Below are 23,616 nucleotides of genomic sequence, written 5' to 3'. Positions count from 1 at the left end.
GTTGAAGACTTACAAAATTGTCATAAAAATTTACCAGCCCATTCCAAAATCTACTTGCCTAATCTTTACCATAATGATTGAGGATGTTAAACACCAATGATATTTTACTTGCCCAAGGCTGAACTATTACTGTTCATAGGTGCTGGAGCTAGGGGTGTGCGGGATACTGCAGCACTCCGTGACTTCTTGTGTTTCCATTATATCCAGAGTTTACAGTTTGGTTCAATGGCTCTCAGCACCCCCACTATAAAAATTGTTCCAGCACCCCTGTTACTATTATACACCTCCCAGCGTGATTTCTCAGAATTTTATTTTGAAATGTAATATGATTGGTCTACGTATGTTTAGCATTAGATACGTTCCCTTGAACTGGTGAAGAACTCAGTTAGCAGTACATTTCTTCAGCTATTAGTTTTCATCCAATCACAAGGATGACTGACTTCAAATCAATTTATTTTTCAGTATCCTATCTTCTTTGGAAGGTCTGTAGTTTAAAGAACAATATTACAATATGTAATACAGGAAAATATATATTGTTTTAACCAGTTTGTTCTCTGCTTTTTGTGTGTGTGGATACAAAACATCATTTTATTCACCTCTGATAAGCTCTTAGTTTTTAGTTCTGTTGAATGTTTAAACATTAATAGGCTTTGTATATATAGTAAAATAAAAAAGGAAGTTAAAAATTCTTACTTGCATTGACAGGTACGCTGAGCACAATTCCAAGAGATATCAAGGTAGGATATGTAATAGCAATTCCAAAATTTAATAGAATATTGAATGCTGAAGTAAGAAAGAAAAACAACTTTCATTTTTAGATACACAGTTTTTGTGAAACCAAGCTTAGCTTATTTTACAGTACAAAGAGAGTATTTAATGGTCCATTTTCCCAGCCTTCAGGTAACTCCCGTTAGTATTTCTGGAAGTTACCTGTACACAAAGGCCCCTACCCTGCAATCTGATCTGCCTGGGCAGACCCTTGAGCCTATGGAAGGCCCACTGACTTTAACAGGACTCTGCTGACTGGGATCCGATTGCAGGATTGGGGCCATACAGATCAGAATACATCCCATATCACACAGTAGTGTTCAATAACACAATTACATCCCTGTGACAGTCCCCATTCCCTACGATAATCCATTCTGTCCTCCCATTTTAAAATTTAATGTCTTCATTTGGGAAATCCTGGGTGAAAAAAGCTTTTGTTTCCAGGCATTTTTGCATACCAACTGCCTGTAGATGATGGCTGCACATATTGTAAATCTAACCTTGATGATATTCAACCTGTTTGATAAACAGCATTTCATTTTAAAAGAGAACATATGACTAAAATAGAGTTTTTATGACAAATAAATAGCTGTTGGGGAACCAACTTCATCCCTGGTCTCACTCCGCTGAAGTCAGTAAGGATATGCCAGCGGGGAGTCTGACCCACAATGTATGTTCGAATATTCTAGAAATGACTGTTTGCATGGATATGGCGCTTTTCAACTCAAAGGACACCAAAGTCCAAATTCTGCACTCTTTGCTCATATGAAACTATTGCCTTGGCTTAATAACTAAAATGCAGCCACTTCTGTAGTGGAACATGGCGGCTGTTTGAAAGCACAAAGAACTACACTATAATCTAGAACAAGAAGGGGAAAATACTATTTCCAATTGACACATTTTAGCGGGCAGAATGTAATTACCCAAATTAGAATCTGGCCACGGCACCAGGTTAATACCTCTAATTTAGCAAAGAGCGGCATGGCATCTTTAACGCTCACATATAGTCAAGGTTTTTGTTTTACAGCTCATCCACAAACTCTTCCTTCAGTAGCACAGTACAGCCCTGTCATTAACTAAAGCAAAGAGTGCCACCTACTGAACCACCAACAGTACTGCAGTACACTAGATTGTCTTTGGAGGTTCCTATGCATTTAGGGAGTAAATCTAACTACCATTGAAGTCAATGGGAAGAGTCCCACTGACTTCAGTGCTAGTTGGTGAGACGGTGGCTGAACTGGCCTAGCTCTGGTTAGCTTGGGAAAGTTGACAAGCCCGCATCTTCAAACATGTGGGTATTCCATTTGAACCATGGGCCTTTTGCACTTGTGTGAAGGAGAGTTTCTGAGTATGCATTAGGACAAACTTCATGGGTCTGATTCTGCAAACCCTTTCGACCGAGTGCAGTGCTTACTACTGAAAGAGTTCTGTGGCCGTTAATGGGACGCTGCATGGCAGTAAGCATTATTCCCAACAGAAATCACAGGAACTGGCCCTACATTTGTAGCTGTGCAATGGGCCCTCCAGATGATGTCTCAAGCTAAACTTTGGGAGCAGAAAAAAATAAAAATCTACACCATTTCAGAAAAATCTAAACTTCCATGGGGGTGTGTGGCCTCTGGCTACCGCTCCCATCAGAGAGTGTTATGAACTTACAGCATTTACTTACTCAATAAGAGAATTGAAAATCCACAAAGGTTCCCCCAAGGAATAACATCAAAAGAGCTCCAGTATTCCACTTTGGTAAAGTACAGAATGACAGGAATACAGGTGATGAAAAGGACATTGAAGACACTTAACACAGACAAGAATAAGGCGGCTTCTCCAAATTTAGCGCTGCCCAGGAGAAGTTTGAACAAAACCTGCAAGAGGAAAAATAAGTGGGTTTGCTTTAACTCAAAAACATGCCTGATCAGCTGACCCTTTTCCACTCCAGCAATATATTAGTGCAAGGATTGCGTCTGCTGCTGATACCACTAATGCAACATAAAATATGTATGTGGAGGAGGCTCAGCTCTTTTTAGCCTGCAAAACAGGAAGGAATTACACAAGAAGTTTCTTGAGTGGCGTGTGGCTTCCCCAACGTATTCCCTTAAACCTGTTTTTCTTTGTAATGTTCTTTTTAGAAAAAGTAAAACTAAAACTAAAAATGAAAGAATTGGGGAACAAATAACTGTGCATGACCTCCTTTGTCTGGCTGGCATGTTGCTTAGCTAGGCCCTGATCCTGGTTGTAATAGTAACCATAACTCTCAATCTCCTGCTTTTGATTTTTTCCCCACTCATTAGAACATTCTTATAAGGATTTTAATGTTCGGTTCCTGACGTACACACAACCTTAATTCAATCATAATATTTCCTGCCTGGAAAAATATATGTGTGTGTAAAGCATCTCTCACACTATTGGGAGCTCTGTAAATATACTAAATGAAATAAATTGAGCAGTAATCTTGTGCTGGAGAAAAGAGCTGCAGTGTTTTATACCTGAGATATTACATGAAGAAGTGCTACTTTTTATACTCTCCCAACATGCTCACCAGCCTCCCTGTGTCACCTCATGAATGTGCCTCAGCCCTGACCTACAGTCATTGCCCTGAGGGATGTGATGGCAATTCAGCAGCCATGCCCCTTCAATCCCAATCATCTTTGCTTCCAATCACCTGCCAACCAGAGTGCCAATTACCTGCATTACGGCAGTGGGTTATATGATGTAAATTTTCTTCTCTCCGCTAGGAACTCAAACCACTCCTATAGGTCACTGGACAGTTGGCAACAGTCTTCACTCACCTAGCAAGTATGTGAACTCTCTCTAAATCCTATTGCCCATGAAAGGCCGTACATCCTAATGACCAGACCTCAGTCCCCATGCCCCTTAGAATGCTATGTTAAAAGTACTAAAGAGGGCAGGGAGAGTTAAACATTTGGTTCTTCCCTTCTGGTGGTGGTGATTTGTTAAAGGGATTTAGGTCTGTGGGGAAGAAAAGGAGAAAAATATTGATTTTTAAAGCAATCTACCAATGTAACTACAGAGGGGCCCAATTTTGCTCTCAGTTTTACTTACATAAATCTGGAGTAGTACCATTGACTTCAGTGTTTGCATTACATTTACATTAGTACGTCAAACCTGACTTTGGCCCAGGATTTCCTCTACTGAATGCTAGTCGCTAAAATTTAATAACTCAATTCAAGTTTTAGTGCATAAATCGATAGGATGACTGACGTGTTACTATCTCATTTTGAATCAGTCAGAAACCTGTTTATGTTTTGTAGAAAAAAAAGCCACCTGCTACATTTAAGATACAGAAAGTGACGGCTGGCTGATGATGTCAGTATTTTATCATACTTCCCTTAATAGCGAGTTATGGACCCATCCCCACCATCCCATAAGAAATGAAAGGGTGAGTTCTGATCATTAGCAGGGACCACCATTCACTTTTGCAGCCGAGGGGGCACTGAGCTTTGGCAACCTTATCTCAGACAGGAGGATGCTGCAGGAACAGAAGAGGCCCAGTGAAGGACAGTGGAAATGATCAGCAGTACAAAGAGGAGTGATTTGCGACCCCCTGTCTGTTTACTTTGAGAACAGGAGTCAGAGGTGATATGCTAGAGCGATATAACATAATGAATGTGAGGGAGAAGGCTCATTTGGTGTTCCTATTGACTTGTCAGATGGCTTGTTTCCCATCATGAACTGGCGTCAGAAAGACATTTCCTGCTCCGGAATAGCAAAGCACAAATTAGCCAAGGTGCATTGCAACTTTCGCCTTGCTCTGATGCATGCAATATATGTGGGCAAGAGTTGGAGCCTGAATGTTGCTAGACTAACCGATCCATTGTACTGTTCTAGGATAGCAAGTCCTATGTTCCTATTTCACTATGGTTTTAAAGACATTGAGTTTCTGTCTTACATCAAACTAGTGTGTATCAAGTAAAATCTAAAGAGGTTAGTGTGCTAGCAGTGCTGCTGTTGTTAGAGTCAATTAGCCACCATCTCTCCTTTATTTAGTGAGTTTATTCTGCTGATAACATCCTAATACAACACACAAAACCATGTTAGTGACAGGAAACCATCAGAAATATCTCCACAGTCAGAGCTGGCCAAAGCAGCTACTTTTCATACTCGTTATTCTGAGTCCATTATGGATCAGAAGGTCTTTAATGAATCTGAATTCCAGTTGCTCCTCATTTGACACTTTCAGGGCAGTCTGTCTGGTTATTTCACTGAGTAAAGACAAGGAGTGAGAACGGGGGAGACAGACAGTGAATGTGTCTGTGTAACAGAGATGGCTAAGGGGCTGCAGGAGAGGACTGGAACAACAAGCCAGTGTCAGCTGTTTGTTCCTGCAACTGGTGATGGGAAAATCCGATATGTGCATAACATGACATTTATGTCTTCATATGTCCCTTTTATCACCAATAAACAAAAACACAAGGCAGAAAATCAATTCTGTTCTGTCTGAACTGACTAGGAGGGAGTGGACTTTAATTTCCAGTCATTCCTGTAATTTCTGACAGTAATCACACCATGCTCCTTGTTCTGAACAAAAGAAAAACTGATTAAAATCCTAGAAACAAAAGCAAATACAGCCCCAAAAAGTAGCATTAGCCTGGTCACTCCTCCTTTCTGAGGGCTAAAGACAGACTGATTCAAGTTTAGGGGTTTTCAAAATGTTCGTATGGTTGTTGTTTACATTAGAGCTACAGCATCTGGGCTCAACTTCCCTTTTTTTACTGGAGGCCTCTTGCAATCTTTGGCGAACTTATAGTAACCTCATAGAAGGTGAAACCTGAGCTGAAGCTTTCCCCGCCCCCAGACTGATGACCCAATTCAGCAAAATATGTAAGCTAGCGCCTTAATTTTAAGCATGTACTATTCCCACAAAAATCAATGCTTAAAGTTAGATCTGTGCGATGCACATTGCTGAATCAGGGTCTGAGTCAGAAGGGTACGGAGACACTTTAAAAGCCAAGAGCTTGAAAAAGCTTTTGGACACAATTTTCAGACTTGGATTGCTAAGATTTGGCCCCTAAATGAAAGGTGCCTGATTCTGAGAGGTGCTGAGCACCGGCAGCTCCTGCTGAAGTGCATTGGAGCAGATGGATTCTTTGGTGGGAGTCATTCCTCCCTCCCCCGGAAAGTAGACACTTATTGCTCCTTAAATAGGGACAGATGATGCCAACGTAAATAAATATTTCTCTCCAATGTTAAACTGGTCTTTATGCTTATAGCAGGTATCCATAAAAAGAGCATGCGATGTTGCCCTGCATAAAGCTTAGGAGAGGCAGTATTTGGTGGTAAGTTGGGACTGGTTCATTAATACGAGGTGGTCAACATTTTTTAGCCCGAAGAGGTTTGTGTGTATTTACCTTATAAAGAGCAGACATTGAGGCAGATCCCACAACAAGTGCTATTCCAATTACTGAATGACTGTGGAATCCATCAGCATAGGTCATCATGACTATCCCTGCAATAGCAAGTATAGCAGCCACAATCTGGTAGGAAGCAAACAAACAAAGGAAGTGTTATTTAACAGCCCCTGGTGATTGAAATATTTAAGAGCCGTTCTGAATGAGAGCTCAACATTTCTGTGCCATCTACTTCAAGCCTTATTGATGAGAAAAGAGCAACCATAGACAGCAGAGCAGTCTGCTAATGTGTTAAGAGTATATGCAAGCCCCACCAGCTGGTTGAGAAACTGCATGCAAGGAATGGTGAAGAAGAGACTGTGTCAGATCTCAGAGCAACTGGACAGAGAGGAGGTGCTCTTCAGAGCATTGTCTTCTGATAAACCTGAAAAGGGAATTTCAGCTCTGTCACTGAGTCTTGACAGCAGGTGGCCCCTGCAGCAGGTGTTTGACAATAATATATGACTTTGAATTTCCCAGTGCTTGAAGGAATGAACTAAAATCCGGGGGAGATGTCAGGGGGAAGGGGCTTATTGAAAAAAACAGTAAAATAAAGAATATCTGAGTATTTTACAAGTCAGCCAGTGAGTTTATTCAGATGTAAAGGGGGAGATAGACTTTATGACTCAGAAGAATGTTTACATTTTGAATGGGATTTTCAGAAGTGCCTGAAGGACCCATGAGCACATTTTCTATTGACTTTCAGTAGCACTTGGGCTCCTAAATCACTTGAGTGCTTTTGAAAATTCTACCCAATGAGCATAGAGTATACATTGATTTGGGAGAAGAGCTTAGCTGAGAAAATTGGTTGTGTGCTGCGTATTTAGTATTGACAGGGCAGATCAGTAGGCACAGTAGAGTGGTGAGAGCAGGATGTCTCCTGCTTCATAGACTACTCATACGGATCCCTCGCGGAAGAAAGTCAGCACAGTGTCTCAGCTATCCTGGGCATTTGAAGCAAAGGGATGGAAAGAAGTTACAATAAAAATAGGAGAATCCCTGTTTCACTCCCCCAAGATCTTGCTTGTATATTCTAAAAGGAGTGGCTGGAAAACCAGGGAGAGACCAGCATATCATACATGTTCCATTTAGAAAGGAAAGGGAGGTTTTATGTGTCAGCCAGGTAAATGCTGCAATGTCACTCCTCAGAGCATCAAAATCTGAATGCTATTTTTGCCCGAGGAACTTTAGTTGCTCATTGAAGATGCTGGACTGACTGCCCTTGAGGGTAAATTTCTCTTTCTACACAATAGGAACAACCTGGCTCATGACAGTGTAGGTCTCGCCACACTGCCCCACCAGCACTCCTCAACACTGTTTGGAGGTGTGCCCTTCTAGGGGTGGAAGGATTCAATCTCCAAGCCCATTCAATCCTATGCCTCTGCCAGCACTACCGACAGGGAGGCCAGTTGATGCCAGTGGTGGTTTTGGTGAGAGGCACCTGTTTAAACCTTATATCCAGGCTTCACAATCTTTGCTTTCTTTGTGATGTAATTAATTAGAATAACCCATCTTATTCAAACCATATATAGGGGATCCTATATATCCTATATAATCCTAATAAGGTTATACAACTTTCAGGCAGGTGAACCCATCAGTTTTTTCCAGAGTCCAAAAATCTAGAGCCTTAGAGAATATAATAGAATGTAGGCAACAAGAGAGAGCTGAAAAGCATAAATACTAACTAATCTGACATACCACAGCTGGATGGAGGCAGGCTGGATGGAGGCAGTTTACAGACTTAGGGCCAAATTTTAAAACTAAGATTCTAGGTTGCACCTGCAAAGGTGTACATGCACAAGTAATCAAGCATGCAACCTGTTTCTATATATGGGTATGCCACTACCTGCACAGTTACTCTTGTGTGCATGAATGTACAATTTTGCTAGAGTTTCTTTAGTGAATTAGAGTCGTATGAGCAGAGCAAAGGACAAAATCAGAAGAGACTGAAACATTTGAAAATTGTATCTATTCTGTATGGAGCTCGGACCTTTATTTAGCTAAAATTAATGTTCAGTATTAGAAATGCTAATGAGATGGGGTTTGACCTGACAAGTTGCTGACTACAATAGGAGTTGAGAGAGCTCAGCACTTCGCAGGATTCATAGACTCTAAAGCCAGAAGGGATCACTGTGATCATCTAGTCTGATCTGCAGAGCACAGGCCATAGAACTTCCCTCAATAATTCCTGTTTGAAGTAGAGCAGATCTTTTAGAAAAACATCCAATCTTGATTTACAAATTGCCAGTGATAGAGAATACCACAAACCTTGGTAAATTGTTCGAATAGTTAATTACCATGTTAAAAATTTATGCCTTATTTCCAGTCTGAATTTGCCTAGCTTCAGCTTCCAGTCATTGGATCTTGTTTTACCTTTGTCTGCTAGATTGAAGAGCCCATTATTAAATATTTGTTCCCCATGTAGATACTTATAAATGGTAATCAACTTGCCCCTTAACCTTCTCTTTGTTAAGGTAAATAGATTGAACTGCTTGAGTCTATCATTATAGCACTATGCAGGATTGAGCTCAACTTGCATGAAGTTAAAAGAGACTAATCTTAAATTCATATAGCCTCTTTCATCCTGGAGGATACCAAAAGGATTTACAAACTAATTAAAGCTGAGAGGGGTCTGAGCTGCAAAGGTGAGATCTGAATCCACACATTACTAAATTTTGGGGGTACTCAGATATGGGGTTTTAACTCACACCCATTTCTATCGACTCTACCAGGATAACTTTTGCCACAATTGAAGTGTATCCATCTCTGAAGTGAAAGATGGCACCTGGGTTTAATAGTGCACTAAAACTCTAAAAATGTTTTTTAAATCCAGGAAGGGAAAAGTACTGCATTTCGCTGAAACTGCATAGTAGGCAGAACTGGCAATGCTATCCATGTTAACACACCGATGCTTGAGGAAAGAAAAAAGCTTATGGGTTTGTAATGAATACAGGTGGTCAGGATGCTAGGTTTAGGTCTCAGTATCTCATTTGAAAGATAGCACCTTCAGCAACACAATGCCCTTTAATACCGCTAAGGCACTGGTTCTATACTGACTCAGAAAGAAGAGAGACACCCCAAGACTCAGCACTTCTTGTAGCATCTGTTTTATCCTTGAAGGTCTTCCAGCCACTAACCCAGCCTAACCTTCCTTAACTTGAGAGATCCAGGGAGATCAAAACCTGCAGTGATTTAGCTGCAGAACACATATTGACTTAAAGGAACGTGATAAAAAAAATGCCAAGGCTGACTTTGCACTAGCAAGAATAGCAATTCTGCAGGACTAGAATTCCAAAACTGCATTTATGAACTGAAAGAATGATCAAGTTTTGCTACTAATTTCAGTGGGCAGAGCCTCCCAGGAGAGGGAGGCACTCTCTGATTTTTGGTGTGCGTTTCCAGATTCAAGTCACACTGACATGGCATGCTTAGATATACAGTAACACCTATGCAGAATTAGCAATTGGCTACTTCTCTTGAATACTGGACTAGTTTATTGATTGTAGCATGAAAAGGGAACACGGATGTCAAAGTCTAAAGCAACTAAATCCAGACTTCTAGTGATTTTTCTCTTGCAGAGGTTCCAGCCTCTTTATCAAGCACGTCATGAATGCCAGATATGGTCTTGGATTAAACTTTAGCCTGCCTATCAATGTTACACACATTTTCTCTGAAAGCTTTTCAGCCTATGAAGTATGTTGTTACATTCTGCTTGAACTCCTGGCTCACCATAGCTTCTGGGCTGCAGATATTTATACGTTTCCTAACACCCTATGTGATGAAAATGAGACCCAGTGTAGGGGAATGGTGCTCTAGGAGGGAATTCTGAAGGTAGTCATTTCCTCTGTAGATATCTATCCTGTGTTAAGGAAGACAAGGTTGATGAGGTAATATCTTTCATTGGACCGACTTGTGTTAAGGAAGTAAGATATCTCCTGCCCTATTCGGACAATCGCCCTGTGGCAAAATAAAGCGAAAAGGACAGAAGTATAAAGATGGTGTGTGTGTGTGTGTGTGTGTGTGTGTGTGTGTGTGTGTGAAACAAAAGTGAAAGATCATTAATTATTATGGAGCAAATAAAGTCTACAGTGTAGCCCTCAAAAGTTATTCTAGAATAAGCATCAGTTTGTTAATGAACTAGAAAGGCTTGCCAGATTTGGATCTCTTGTTCCTTGTAATAACCAGGGAAGAACCCCTCTCTGTTCTTGACCCGAACTTTGGCACAACCAAAGCAGAGTGAGGAACCCATGTGAGGTTTCTCACAAGCCCCAGTGCATGCTCAGACAGGACTTTTGGAAGTTGTAGTTAGTTCTGTCCAGCCAGAGGGCATATATTCAATAAAGCTGATAACTTGCTACATGAATGCTGAATCTTAACTAAAGACTTCCAGGCTCCCAGTGATGTATTACGCAACATTTCTGAGGCCACTGAAGTTGCCTGCTCTGAAACACCTCCCAGTTCACAGAGTGGTGTTGGTTTTAGCCTTGGAGGAAGTTACTTGCCTGCAGCACCTGACTGATCACCATCTTTGCTGCTATCGAAACCAGGAGGACATGGAAGTTCTAGCTATGGGCCAAAGCTGGCTGTATTGAGTAGCTTAAGTTTCTTTACAAGCAAGTGGGAGGTCAAAAGAACATCCTCCATGCTGGAGTGCAGACGCACACAGGGCGCCAGATTTTTAAAGGTATTGGAGCACCTAACGATTGTCAAAAGCACCTAGGCACATAACTCCCACTGGATGCCTATCTGCATCTTTAGACACCGAAATACCTTTAAGTCTCTGGCCCTTACTCACTAAGTCAGGGACCATCCTCCCCTACTCTGGAGTGTAGCAGCATGCAGACGTGCTCACACGCATGCACACACACGTACTCAGGAGGCTGGAGGCCCAGGCAGCACAAGGTGAATGGATTCACATAAGGGAACTCTCCACTGTGTATGGCTGGATAAGGCAACTCCTCTGCCACCGGCTTCAGTTCCATCCCTGGCATAGGGAGGAGGAAAGGATCTGGTTGAGCAGAATTCTGCTATCCTGCTTCTCTACTGGTGTAAGTTAGAGCAGACCCCAGGCTGCTCTAAATTCCCCTGGGGCTGATGAACACAGGACTAGGCATCTAAGGCCAGCTCCCTGCACCTCTTCCACCTCTACTGTGTCTGAGCTTGGACATGGTGGAGAACTGAGCCCTCAATATCTGATTTTAACTATTTCTTGAGGCTTCGCTGCCTTACAGAATCTGAAATACTAGTGCAGCGCATCAGCAGTAGATTATAAATAAGGCTATGATTTAATCATGGGTATTTTTAGTAAAAGTCATGGTCAGGTCATGGGCAATAAACAAAAATTCATGGCCCTGTCCGTGACTTATACTATAAATACCCCTGACTAAATCTTGGGGCAGCCACTGCTGCAGGGGGCACCCCGAGGGGCTGTTGCTGCAGGGGGTGTGTCACAGAGGGCCACTGCTTGGGGGTGGTGCGCCATGGGGAGCTGCTGCTGCGGGGTGTGAGCCATGGGGGGGCCGCTCCTGAGGGGTGCCCCGGGGGTCGCTGCTGGGAGGGGCAGGGCCAGCGGCACTAGCTGCCAGGGGCCGCTGGAACAGCGGCTGCTCTGGCCGCCCCAGTGACTGCTGCTCGGGCGGTCCCCGGGGCCAGCTGCACTGGCCGCTGCAGAAGTCATAGAGGTTGCGGAAAGTCACGGAATCCATGACTTCCGTGACAGACACAGAGCCCTAATTATAAACTCTTTGGGGCAGGGTTTATATATTTGTAGGGTGCCTAGTGCAGTGGGACCCTGGCTTCGAGGTAAATAACAACTAACTGTGACTCTGAACACTTAGCTCCTGATTTTAGAAAGGGGCCCACCATTTTAGAAGTTCACCCCCAAATTAAATTCCAAACACGTGGTGTTTGTCCTTGTACCTGAATAGATCAGCTCCACCATGACTCAGGAACTTACAAAAACGAGAAGGAACAGAAGGAAGAAAAGGTGGCCAGCCATGAAACAAGGAAAGAGGAGGAGACTCCATTCAAATCCCCCGTCATAAAGGGAAGTACCCTAGCACACTTGCTACTCAATACACAGTGAAAAGAAAGAACAAAATCCCATTGCAGCATCTTCCCTCCACCAAAATGCCCAAGCCCTCCCCTGGAGGAGCCATTGCTAATCCCCATGAAAGATACGAAGGAGTCAAGGAAGAGCCTGTCCTTTCTGCCCCATTTTCCAGGGGAAAGAAAATACATCCCACACCTGCAATACATTTGTCCCTACTCAGACAAGAAGTTAATATCCAAGAAGTTCAAATATCCCAGAAAGTTCTCCCTCATCCTCTAGCACTTTGCCAATTAATAACTGGGTGAGGAGAATGTAGCACGCCACTCTCATTCAGCACAAATGGGAGACAGTTCCTCGTGAAAACCACTTGGACTAAATCTTTGATTAGTGCCAGGCACCATTGTGGAGGACTGAAGTTTGGAAGGGGTACAGCACCTCTCCATGATATATAACCTTGCTTGTCACGTTGTTCCTCACTCTGGTACCACATGCCATCAATGACAGGTGGAGATACCTTGGCATATCTTGGTTGTAAAGCACTATTTCCTTATCAGGGACTATTGGAGAACCATGTCTCCATTTATTTGCTACTAGTTTGCTGACAAGTTGGCTTATCCCAAGACAATATTAAAAATTAATAAAGAATAATTAAAGATGCTTCAGACCAAACCCTAGATCCAGCCCATTCATCACTTCACCACCTTTCCTCTCTTGAAATGGGGGAAAGTTCAGACCTGGATCCAATCTTCAGTCATTAGCTCTGTACTCAATCAAGCCAAAACCCCAGATCTGAGCCTAGGAATCCAGATACGATCCTTCTGACATGAATGTATCATTACCATTATCTTCCATTTATACAGTGCCTTTCATCTAGCAGGATTACAAAGCATTCTGCCAACACACCATCTCTCTTGCCCGTGTGTGTGATTACATGTTTACAATCTTTGCATCACTCACCATAGAAATGCAGCCACCTAAATGGATGCAACACATCAGTTGTTTAACAGAGTACAGCAACACTATACACTGCTTTGGAAAGTCACTAGGAATACCATCTCCAGCTGCAAATGCAGGAGGATTAAAGAGGGAAGGATGTAAATGTTTTCCACTAGAAACTGACCAGGATAACGGGGTACTTACTAACAGTCCCATGGGAAGGCTAGAGACCCTGATCGTTTTTTCCTCTTATCCAAAAGACAACACAACCAGCATTACAGTCACCCCCTAAAATCACTACAGCTCTCCTACAGAGGCTCCCTTATTGTTACTCAACCCCCTTCCCCTCCCAGTTAAAAGAAGTTCAGTGTCAAGTCAGTCAGAAAGATTAATGTGCAGACAACAGCTGGAAGGGCAAGGAAGGTACTCCTTTGCTGGTACCTTTTGTAATTTTCCCTATTGTAGCCTCAGGGCCAGGCTGCAACAACAACAATGTGGCTCAAGATTTTCAATCACACAGAAATAAATTCTTCTATTAAAGTTAATTTTTAATCTCTGCGTATCCTGGGGTTTAAAATCTCTCTGAAAACAAACTAGAAATATTGCCCAGGCTTACAGAGAAGAGAGCTGACTCCTCATCTCCACTTCAGCTGGTGTAATGGGGCAGGAGTAAATCGCTGGTGTCTTCACACTGTAATTGCTTTCAGCCCCACTACAGGAGCCACAGACCTGACACTGTGTCACTTTTGGGGAATGCTGATGAATGCCAACTGCTGATTGGTGCTGCCTCTGCTGTCAGAGGGGAATGTGAGAAGCTGCCTCTTGGTTCTAAGGGCTGGAATGTTCTCCAAGGGCATAAGGGAGACAGGACTTAATTCTAACAACTGCAAAGGGAACTCTGGATCAGATCGTCCCTCAAAGCTATGCATTGTGGGCACCCTCCTCCATCTTTCCCATGGAAGGGGAAAGCTGCATTGGTGGCACCTCTTGGACCAAACAGAGGGCTCTGTGTGACTGCAGGGTCTATGCAAAGGTTGGGCAGGCTGCAGGGAAATCTCTGTCTCCCACCTATGGGCCCACAGAATTAAGCAGAAAATCTAACAGAGAATTTATTGGAGTTGTGCTTTATTGGAGCTGTGCTGGCAAGTTCCAACCTCCACAATGCCCCACTCAGTGATCTTCTGCCCCAGAATTCCCCCCCTCTATCTAGCCTGTTGGACACAAACTAAGACCCGATAGTTCTCTCTAGCTCTTCACCTGCCAGAGCGACTTACACAGACTGTGTTAGGTAGTATTAGTACACAAGATCTCACTGAATTCTAGCCCAAACTGTGCAGTCATGGAATGGATTGCTGAGCACACTACAGGGTAATTTCTCTCCTCCCCCCGCACCCCCCCCCCGCCCTTCCACACAGAAACAAACCTTTTTAAAAACAGATACTTGAAAAATAGGAGCTGAATTAGCCACATTTGTGTTTATATCAGTTGCTATCCACAACCAGGTATGACACAGAACTTAATACTCCAATCCCACAGGGCTTGTGTCATATGCAGATATGAGCTGCCCCAATGAATTCACAGAATATGGACAAAAAATGCACAAGGACATGTAAAGCACCCATAGAAATGCACAGTTAAAAAAAAATTTCTAAGTACCATAGGCTCAGTCCTTTCTAATCGAAAGAGAACAGGAAAAGGATGATAAATGTTCATGACCACATGGGGATACCAGTTATCCTTCATGTCACAGACTGGGATAAGTTATCTCCTTTGGAAGGAACAGTGAGGAAAGAGAGCAAGTTCTAGGAAGAGGAGGCTGCAGTGTCGAGAGAGATCCACACAGTGATGGTTCTCAGTGCTGATTTGTTTTGTAATGAATGCATTTCTGCACAGACTCCGGGGCTGGAGGACTGCAAGCTCTGTAAGGATATTATGCTGACTCATCTCATGACTTCACCTCTTTAAAAGATCAGAGAAACCTGCTGTTAGTAGTGTCAGATGCTGATCTAAATGAGCCAATTGGAAAAAGGTTAAAGCGAAGGAGGGAGGGAGACAGAGAGATAAGGAGACACTTACCCTCACTCCCATGAACCTGTCCCTGAGAACGATCCATGAAAGCAAGAACACAAAAGCTTTGTTGCAGCAGAACAACACGGAGACATCCGTAGTGTTTATTTTCTTTATTGCATGTAAGTACAGGTAGTTTGTGAGTGTCCAAAGAACACCAAAGGGTGCTGCCTTGGTAAAAAACACCTTCATAGTCAAGCCATTGTCTCCAAAAAATCGGCAGCACTCCCTAAAACAAGGAAAGAAAGGCAATGTTATTATACCTGAGTGGCAAACAAGTCCTTCATGCGTCGCACCAATTAGAATGCTCTTTTTTGGTACCAAGTCTTTCCTACAAGAAGGGTAACAAGTTTCAGTCTGCTGCAAAAGCCATCATTTGCACAAAAATATTGAACACACAGAAGGGATTATAAAACTGAAAACGATGAGCACATAAGAGTATGGTGAAAGGTGGAGGTAGGGGATCAAAGTGAATAACTACAATATTAATAAGGTGCTTGCACCTTGCACTTTTAATCTATATTTCTCAAAGTGCTTTGTTTCATTATTCTCATTTTACAGCTGGGGAAACAGAAGTGATTCTTTAGCTTGCCCAAGATCATCCAACAAATCAGTGGCCAGGCTGGGAGCAGAATCCGGGCCTTCTGATGCCCAACTCTTTGCCTTAGCCACTGAGCCAGCGGCCTCCCCGTTAAGCAGAAAAGAGAAGAGATGGATATTGAGGCAGGATTTGAAATGGCTGGGGACTCACTGGAACTAAGTTCAGGACAAGGCTTTTCCATCAGACAGGTGGATGTGGCTAAAGGCACTGCCACTGTCAGAGACTCACAGTGTGGACTAAGCTTTGCCCATAACCAGTTCAATGAATGGAGGAGAGGAAAAGGATGTTGGTAAGGTCAGGTCTGAGGAGGTAATAGGGTCAGTGAAGATAAATAAGGATCAGGGAAATGAGGTTATGCCTGTGAGTTCTTGATGGAATACAGGTGTTCTTGGGCAAGCTGAAATTTGGCGAGGAGACCAGCCCAGAGGGAGTTGTAGTAATCAAAGTGGGAGGTTGGGAGTGCATGGATTAAGGAAGTGGGCAGACAGAAAGTGAAGATAAGGGCAGGTATGAATAATATTATGAATCCAGGTCCAGCTATAGGAGGTCCTGCAGATACTGTTGGTAAGATGGAAAAATAAACATTGATGGATCATTTCTGGTACATCTGACAAGGAGAGATCAGAGTCAAGGAGGTAGATGGAAGAAATTGGGGAGCATTAGGGCATTTACTCTAGTCTAACAGAAGGAACCAGACTTGGAGACAATAGGGTGGAGAAAATTTGAGTGGAACCAAGCACTAAGGAATATATGACAAAGAGAGATGTTGGCAGGGACAAAGGATGGATGGGAAAAAGTTTGGTGTCATCAGTATAAACATGATGTTTAATGTCAAACAGAGAGCTGAGATGGTGATAAAGCAGGGATTAGATAGTCAGAGGGGTCAAGAACACAGCTGTAGGACATCTTTTTTGGTGTAAACATTGTAAGCTAAAAATCAAGAGTCATTGGCTTTATAACTACTGTAAAACTAAAATGGCATGTGCTAGCCAAGTTGTTTGCGTGCAAATTCAGTAATGCAAAATGGAAACAGGGATTTGTAATCTGAAGAATATTGTTTGCAGACTAATGACATGTTCAGATGGCCCTTACCAGACCCTCTGAGCTCTTTCCCCAAAACAACCCATACCAACTAGAGTTGAGAGGGTAAACCAGGGCCTTCCAGCCCAGTCCTGAGAGACCCACCAGAGCACCAAGCCCTCTGCCTCTCTTGCAATCCTCCACATGGAAGTAGCAGCAGATAGTGGGAAGAGTCTTCACAGCCTGGTGACATCAATTCATCTCTGAAACCTGGATTCTGGTTGGGCTGGGTGCCCCAATGGTTAAGGTCACTTTATGCCCTGGAGAATCATGGCCAGAATTTTTTTTTTCATTTGCTGTATTGCAATTGGCTGTTGATAGCTCCTCATCCCTCCCCCTCATCAACTATAGCAACTGCCTTTCTCTTATGCTTCTCCCCTCCCCCTCTCTCTCTCCTCTCTGCTTTTCTTCTTTTATTTACCTTCCTCTCTTACTTCAGAAATCCCTTCCTCTTCCCCACTTCAACCCTGAGTGCCCATCCCTCAAAAAAAAACCCTTACAACAATATTTTTGGTAATGTAAACAAAACAATTATTTGACTCACTAAGTCAAAAATGAAGGAAAGATGCTGTTTGCCATCCATCACCGTAATTGCTCTGCTTGCCCTTGTGTGCTATCACCCTTTCCCCACCACCTGCCTGGGTTGGGGTTTCATTTTCTACTTTGCAAGTTCTTGCGGGCAGGGACTGTGTCTTGTTCTTTATTTGCATAGCACACAGCACAATGGGGACCCAATCCTGGGACCTTTTGGCGCTACCACATTGGAAAGAATAGTAATCTAGAGCTTCTGCGAGCTACCTCCGTCACACACACAAATGGGCTCTTCAGAAATGTCATGGTATTGCTTTGGGAAGGGCTGCTCTCTGACATTTTGGAGGAGTTCTCTTCTTTGAAAAGCAACAGGTTTTTGGTTAGGCCCTTCTAATTTTTTAGCTGGATTTCACTGAGAAACAAGGAGGTCAAGAAATTTGTCCAAGGTGAGTCAGTGGTTCAGTTGGGATCAGAATATGTGCTCTTCTACACTAAAGGTTCCTGAGAGATTCTACACTGCCTTGAACCTTGTATAATCACTTCAACCTGTGCAAAAAGAGTGCAAAACCAGTGTAAAATACAACCATTCTGATTAGGTAGTCTTTTGTACCCTCTTTGCATTCTGCAAATGTATAAAGGACTACAAAAGGTGGGAAGATGGAAAATCAGAACCCCAGTCTTCTTACCATCAGGCCACTTGCTTTTCCAGGTAAGTGACAAGTAAGGGGTTGTTGTTGCTGAAAAATATACCCACCCCTAAATCTACTCATTTTTGGTGCCTTCTAAACATCATGCTAATAAAGTCCAAGGAGACCTGAGGGATATGTGACATTTTTTATGCACAAAATCCTTCAAAGTATGACAGCTTGCTCTCAATAGATTTCTCTCCCGACATTTTCCTAGTTATTTATCAGAGCAGCTCAATGTTTTCTTGGTGCATCATCAGAAGAGACCAAAACAATACAGTGCTCAAAGGAAAAAGCCCATTACTTATGAAGACTTACCAACAGGCATCTGACAAAGGTTGCTGTGGATGAATAATGTTAGATAAATACCCCAGAGCAGACATTTTATGGGAAACAAGACAGGACTAAGACATGACCTCTGGAGCTATGGTAGTTACAGCACAGGCTGGATGTGAAATCACCAATAGATAATTGGCCTCTTCATTAAATACCTCTTAAGTACACTTTGGAGGCAGCTGTTTTTTAAATATCAGCATGCTGTGCATCATTTTTATTCCGGCCGCACAAGTACATGATGCACATCAAATGTTTTCATCTTCATGTTTTATGAATACTGTTTGGTAAAAATCAATTTAATCGTATGCTCGATCAGAGGTTCTGTCCCACTGCCATCCATGCATGCTTAAATACACTGAAGGAGGCGACTTGTTTTAAATATTTAAACAATCTCATCTAGTAACAAAAATATTCTTCGTATTTCTCAAGAAAAAATTATCAATTGTTTATAGATTCAGAGCCTCTCAGGCCAGAAGAGACCATTATGATCATCTAGCTTGACCTGCGCAACACAGGTCATGGAGTTTTGTATAAGCCCTGATCCAAAGCCCACTGATGTTAGTGGAAAGATTCCCATTGACTTCAGTGGGCTTTTGATCATGCCCATAGAGCGTTAAGTGGACTGGAGCCTGCTTGTCTGTCTACCAACTCTAGGTAGTCAGAGATTGCAACTCGCCTTGTGTGATGTGCCTCCAGCACTTCAGATCATCTGAAGCATTTCAGTTAGTAGCCTCTGGTTTCATTATGAGGGTGCAGGTGGCAGGTTGTTCTCAGTGAGGGTCCTCAACTGTGCAACTCTTCCTGCTTCAGTTTGCCAAAGCCTGAATTTGTTGGTCCCCCTGGTCTTGCTGCCAGACTGGTCTTTGGCTTTTCTGGGGCATGGGGAGAGGGTGATCAGGTAGATGGAGACAGTGGTACTTTCATTAGGAGGGTTCAATCTCTTGGATTCTGGTCCTAAATTATTGCCATGTCTTAATATGGGCACATGCACTTAGGACACTGAATGGGCATCTTTTAAAAAGAACTAAAATAAATATTTGTAAATAGGAATATCTCCTGTGTTGTTGGCACTAATTACAACACAACTGCACTTTCAAACAATGTGATGCCAGCACACAGCATGAGTAACTGGGATCTGTGCTGACAAGCTCTATGGAGATTAAAAGTGTGTGTGTGTGTGTGTCCTCCCCCAGAGTGTACTCTATAGCAGAAGAACACAACACACCTGCAGTAGGTGGCCATTATATCCGTACAACACTTACCACAAAGCAACTGCAAGAAAAGCCTACAGCAATCACTGACAAGAACATAAGAATGGCCATACTGGGTCACTGATGGACCTATCCTCCATGAACTTATCTAATTCTTTTTTGAACCCATTTATACTTTTGGCCTTCACAACATCCCATGGCAATCAGCTCCAGGGGTTGACTGTGCACTGTGTGAAGAAGTATTTCCTTTTGTTTGTTTTAAACCTGCTGACTACACAGGCGCCAACTTTTTTCTGCGCCAGTGGGTGCTCGCGCCCCCGGCCCTGCTCCCGCCCCAACTCCACCCTTGCCCCAAAGTCCCCGCCCTAACTCCGCCCCTCCCTGCCCCTATTGGACCGCTCCCCAAATCCCCATCCTGGCCCTGCCTCCTCCCCCAAGTGCTGGGAGGGAGGGGGGAGAATCAGGATGCGGCGGTGCGCTCAGGGGAAGAGGCGGAGGTGAGCTGAGGTGGGAGGGGGTGGGGGGGAGGAGCTGCCAGGGGTGCAGAGCCTATGGCTGCTTATTCATTTCATTGGGTGACCCCTGGGTCGTGTGTTATGTGAAGAGGTAAATAACACTTCCTTAGTCACTTTCTCCACACTATTCATGATTTTATAGCCCTCTGTCATAGCCTCCCCTTAGTCGCCTCTTTCCTAAGATGAACAGTCCAGTCTTCTTAATTTTTCCTCGTATGGAAGTTGTTCCATACCCCTAATCATTTTTGTTGCTCTTCTCTGCACCTCTTCCAATTCTAATATATCTTTTCTGAGATGGGGAGACCATAACGGCACAAAGTATTCCAGGTGTGGATGTACCATGGATTTATACAGTGGCATTATGATATTTTCTGTCTTATTATCTCTCCCTTTCCTAATGGTTCCTAAAATTCTGTTCGCATTTTTGACTTTTGCTGCACACTGAGCAGATGTTTTCAGGGAACTATCTACAATGACACCACAATCTCTTTCTTTCAGCTAATTTAGAGCCCATCATTTTATATGTATAGTTGGGATACTTTTCTCCAATGTTTATTACTTTGCATTTATCAACATTGCATTTCATCTGCCATTTTGTCACCCAGTTTAGTGAGAATCCTTTGCAACTCTTTGCAGTCAGCTTTGTAATTAACTATCTTGAGTAATTTTGTATCATCTGCAAATTTTGTCCCCATACTGTTCACCCTGTTTTCCAGATCATTTATGAATATGTTGAACAGCACTGGTCCCAGTACATACCCATGGGGGAACTCCACTGTTTACCTCTTTCTGATGTGAAAACTGACTATTCCTACCCTTTGTTTCTGATATTTTAACCAGTTATTAATCCATGAGGGGATCTTCTCTCTTATCGCATGACAGCTTACTTTGTTTAAGAGCCTTTGGTGAGGGACCTTGTCAAAAGCTTTCTGAAAGCTCAAGCAAACTATATTGATTGAACCATCCTCCTCCATATGCTTGTTGACTCCCTCAAAGAATTCTAATCGATTGGTGAGGCAAGTTGTGTTGACTTTCCCCCAAAATATTGGGTTTGTTTGATAATTCTGTTCTTTACTATAGTTTCAATCAATTTGCCTGGTACTGAAGTTAGGCTTACTGGCCTGTAATTGCCAGGATCGTCTCTGGAACCTTTTAAAAAGAAAATCGGTATTAAATTAGCTATCCACCATCTGGAACAGAGGCTGATTTAAATAACAGGTTACACCCCACAGTTAGTAGAACTGCAATTTCATATCTGAGTTCCTTTAGAACTCTTGGATGAATACGATGTGGTGCTTGTGACTTATTACTGTTTATTTTATTGGTTTGTTCCAAAACCTATCGATACCTCAATCTGGGACAGTTTCTCAGATTTGCCACCTAAAAAGAATGGTTTGGGTGTGGGGATCTTCACTCATCCTCTGAAATGAAGACTGATGCAAAGAATTCATTTAGCTATTCCGCAATAGCCTTGTCTTCCTTGAGTGCTCCTTTAGTGCCTCAATCGTCCAGTAGTCCCACTAACTGTTTAACAGGCTTCCTGCTTCTGATGTACTTAAAGGGTTTTTTGCTGTTAGTGTTTGTGTCCTTAGCTAATTGCTCTTCAAATTCTTTTTTGGCCTTCCTTATTACACTTGTCAGATTTTATGCTGTTTTCTATTTTCCACACTAGGATTTGATATCCAGTTTTTAAAGAGCGCCTTTTTGCCTCTAACTGCCTCTTTTACTTTACTGTTTACCATGTAGCATTTTTTTTGTACTGTAAAAGGGTCCCACTCACCACAGGTTGTGCCTCCTTGGGGCTGTAAAATAGCTCTCGCCCCATCTGGCGCCCCCTTCCATTGGGTGCCCATGCTGTGGACCCGCTCTCTCTCTCTGTGACTCAGGGTACTTCTTCTTCATGACTCAGCCCTCCAGCCAGGTCACTATAGAGTTCCTCCCCTTTTGAGATAACAAAGTCCCACCAGACAAACTGTCCAGACACTGTCTCAGATGGTCTTCCATTCCAGTCTCCAGGTCCTGTGTCACTTCCCTGTGGCAGGTTGGGGAACCTGGCCCACCCGCTACTCTGGGTTCCAGCCCAGGGGCCCTATGACTAGCAATCCAGGTTTGCTCAGGCTCTGTTTCCCTGGGCTCCTTCCAACCTCACCTCTCTATCTCCTTGCCTATCTCTTCTTTATCACTGGAGAATCTCCTGGCCTCCTGCCCGACTCCTCAGTCCAGAGCAGTACCCCAGAGCTTACTCTCCCCCTGAATCTCCTCCTTGTCTCTGGCCAACTCCCTTTCCCTCTAGGGAGTGACTGCAAACCTCTTCCCTGCAGACTCTTCCTGGTTTATAATCCTATCCCAGCTCCTCCCCTAGCTAGGCTTCATCTGCCATTAGATTTATTAATCCCTGGTTCTCCTTCAGGTGCAGCATATAAGGTTGATTGGCCCCTTCTGGCCAATATTAACCTGCTGAGGACTTGTGTGGGGTGGACACCCCATCACAGGTCCTCTTACTATTTTTTTATTTGGGGTATGCATTTAGTTTGAGCCTCTATTATGATGTTTTTAAATAGTCTCAATCAGGGCCGGCTCCAGGGTTTTTGTCGCCCCAAGCGGAAAAAAAAAAAAAAAAGCCGCGATCGCGATCGGTGGCAGCTCCACCGCACCGCTTTCTTCTTCGGCGGCAATTCGGCAGCCGGTCCGTCCTTCCAAGAGGGACCAAGGACCCACAGCCGAATTGCTGCCGAAGAGCCCGACGTCCCGCCCCTTCCCCTTGGCCGCCCCAAGCACCTGCTTGCTGAGCTGGTGCCTGGAGCCGGCCCTGGTCTCAGTGCAGCTTACAGGCATTTCACCCTTGTGACTGTTCCTTTTAATTTCTGTTTACCTTCCTCATTTCTGTGTAGTTCCCCTTTTTGAGGTTAAATGCTACAGTGATGGGTTTCTTTGGCATTTTCCCTCCTACAGGGATTTAAATTTAATAACATTATGGTTGCTGTTACTGAGCAGTTCAACTATCTTCACCTTTTGGAACAGATCCTGTGTTCCACTTAGGACTAAATAAGAACTGCCTTGTAAGTTTCAGGACAAGCTGTTCCAAGAAGCAGTCATTTAATGTGTCTAGACATGTTATTTCTGCATCCCTTCCTGAGGTGACATGTACCCTGGCAATATGGGGATAGTTGAAATCTCCCATTATTAGTGGGTTTTCTGCCTCTCTAATCAACCTGAGCATTTCACAATCACCATCACCATCCTGGTCAAGTGGTCAGCAGCATTTTCCTACTTCTATATATATAGTGCCACTCCCCCACCAGCATGATCTACTCATCATTGTTATATATTTTATACCCTGATATTACCATGTCTTATTGATTATCCTCATTCCACCAAGTTTCTGTGATGCCTGTTATATCAATATCCTCATTTAATGCCAGGTACTC

At 43.2% G+C, this 23,616-nt stretch overlaps 1 protein-coding gene across 4 annotated transcripts in view; it reads right to left on the bottom strand.

Moving 5' to 3' along the window:
- SLC35F3 (solute carrier family 35 member F3) overlaps positions 1 to 23,616 on the bottom strand; it is a 266,391-nt gene that overhangs the window by 4,253 nt on the left and 238,522 nt on the right. For all 4 annotated transcript variants that reach the window (XM_005291205.5, XM_005291203.5, XM_065589030.1 and 1 more), the window contains 4 exons: positions 15,238 to 15,457; positions 6,135 to 6,260; positions 2,438 to 2,630; positions 694 to 783 (listed from right to left, as the gene is read on the bottom strand). In XM_005291205.5, coding sequence (XP_005291262.2) covers positions 694 to 783; positions 2,438 to 2,630; positions 6,135 to 6,260; positions 15,238 to 15,457 — 629 coding nt within the window. The remainder of the gene's footprint in view (positions 1 to 693; positions 784 to 2,437; positions 2,631 to 6,134; positions 6,261 to 15,237; positions 15,458 to 23,616) is intronic.

The sequence above is a fragment of the Chrysemys picta genome, chromosome 3 (assembly GCF_011386835.1).
Source record: "Chrysemys picta bellii isolate R12L10 chromosome 3, ASM1138683v2, whole genome shotgun sequence".
Classification (NCBI taxonomy): Eukaryota; Metazoa; Chordata; order Testudines; family Emydidae; genus Chrysemys; species Chrysemys picta.
Note: the sequence above shows the minus strand (reverse complement) of the source record. Positions and strands in the feature narration are given on the sequence as shown.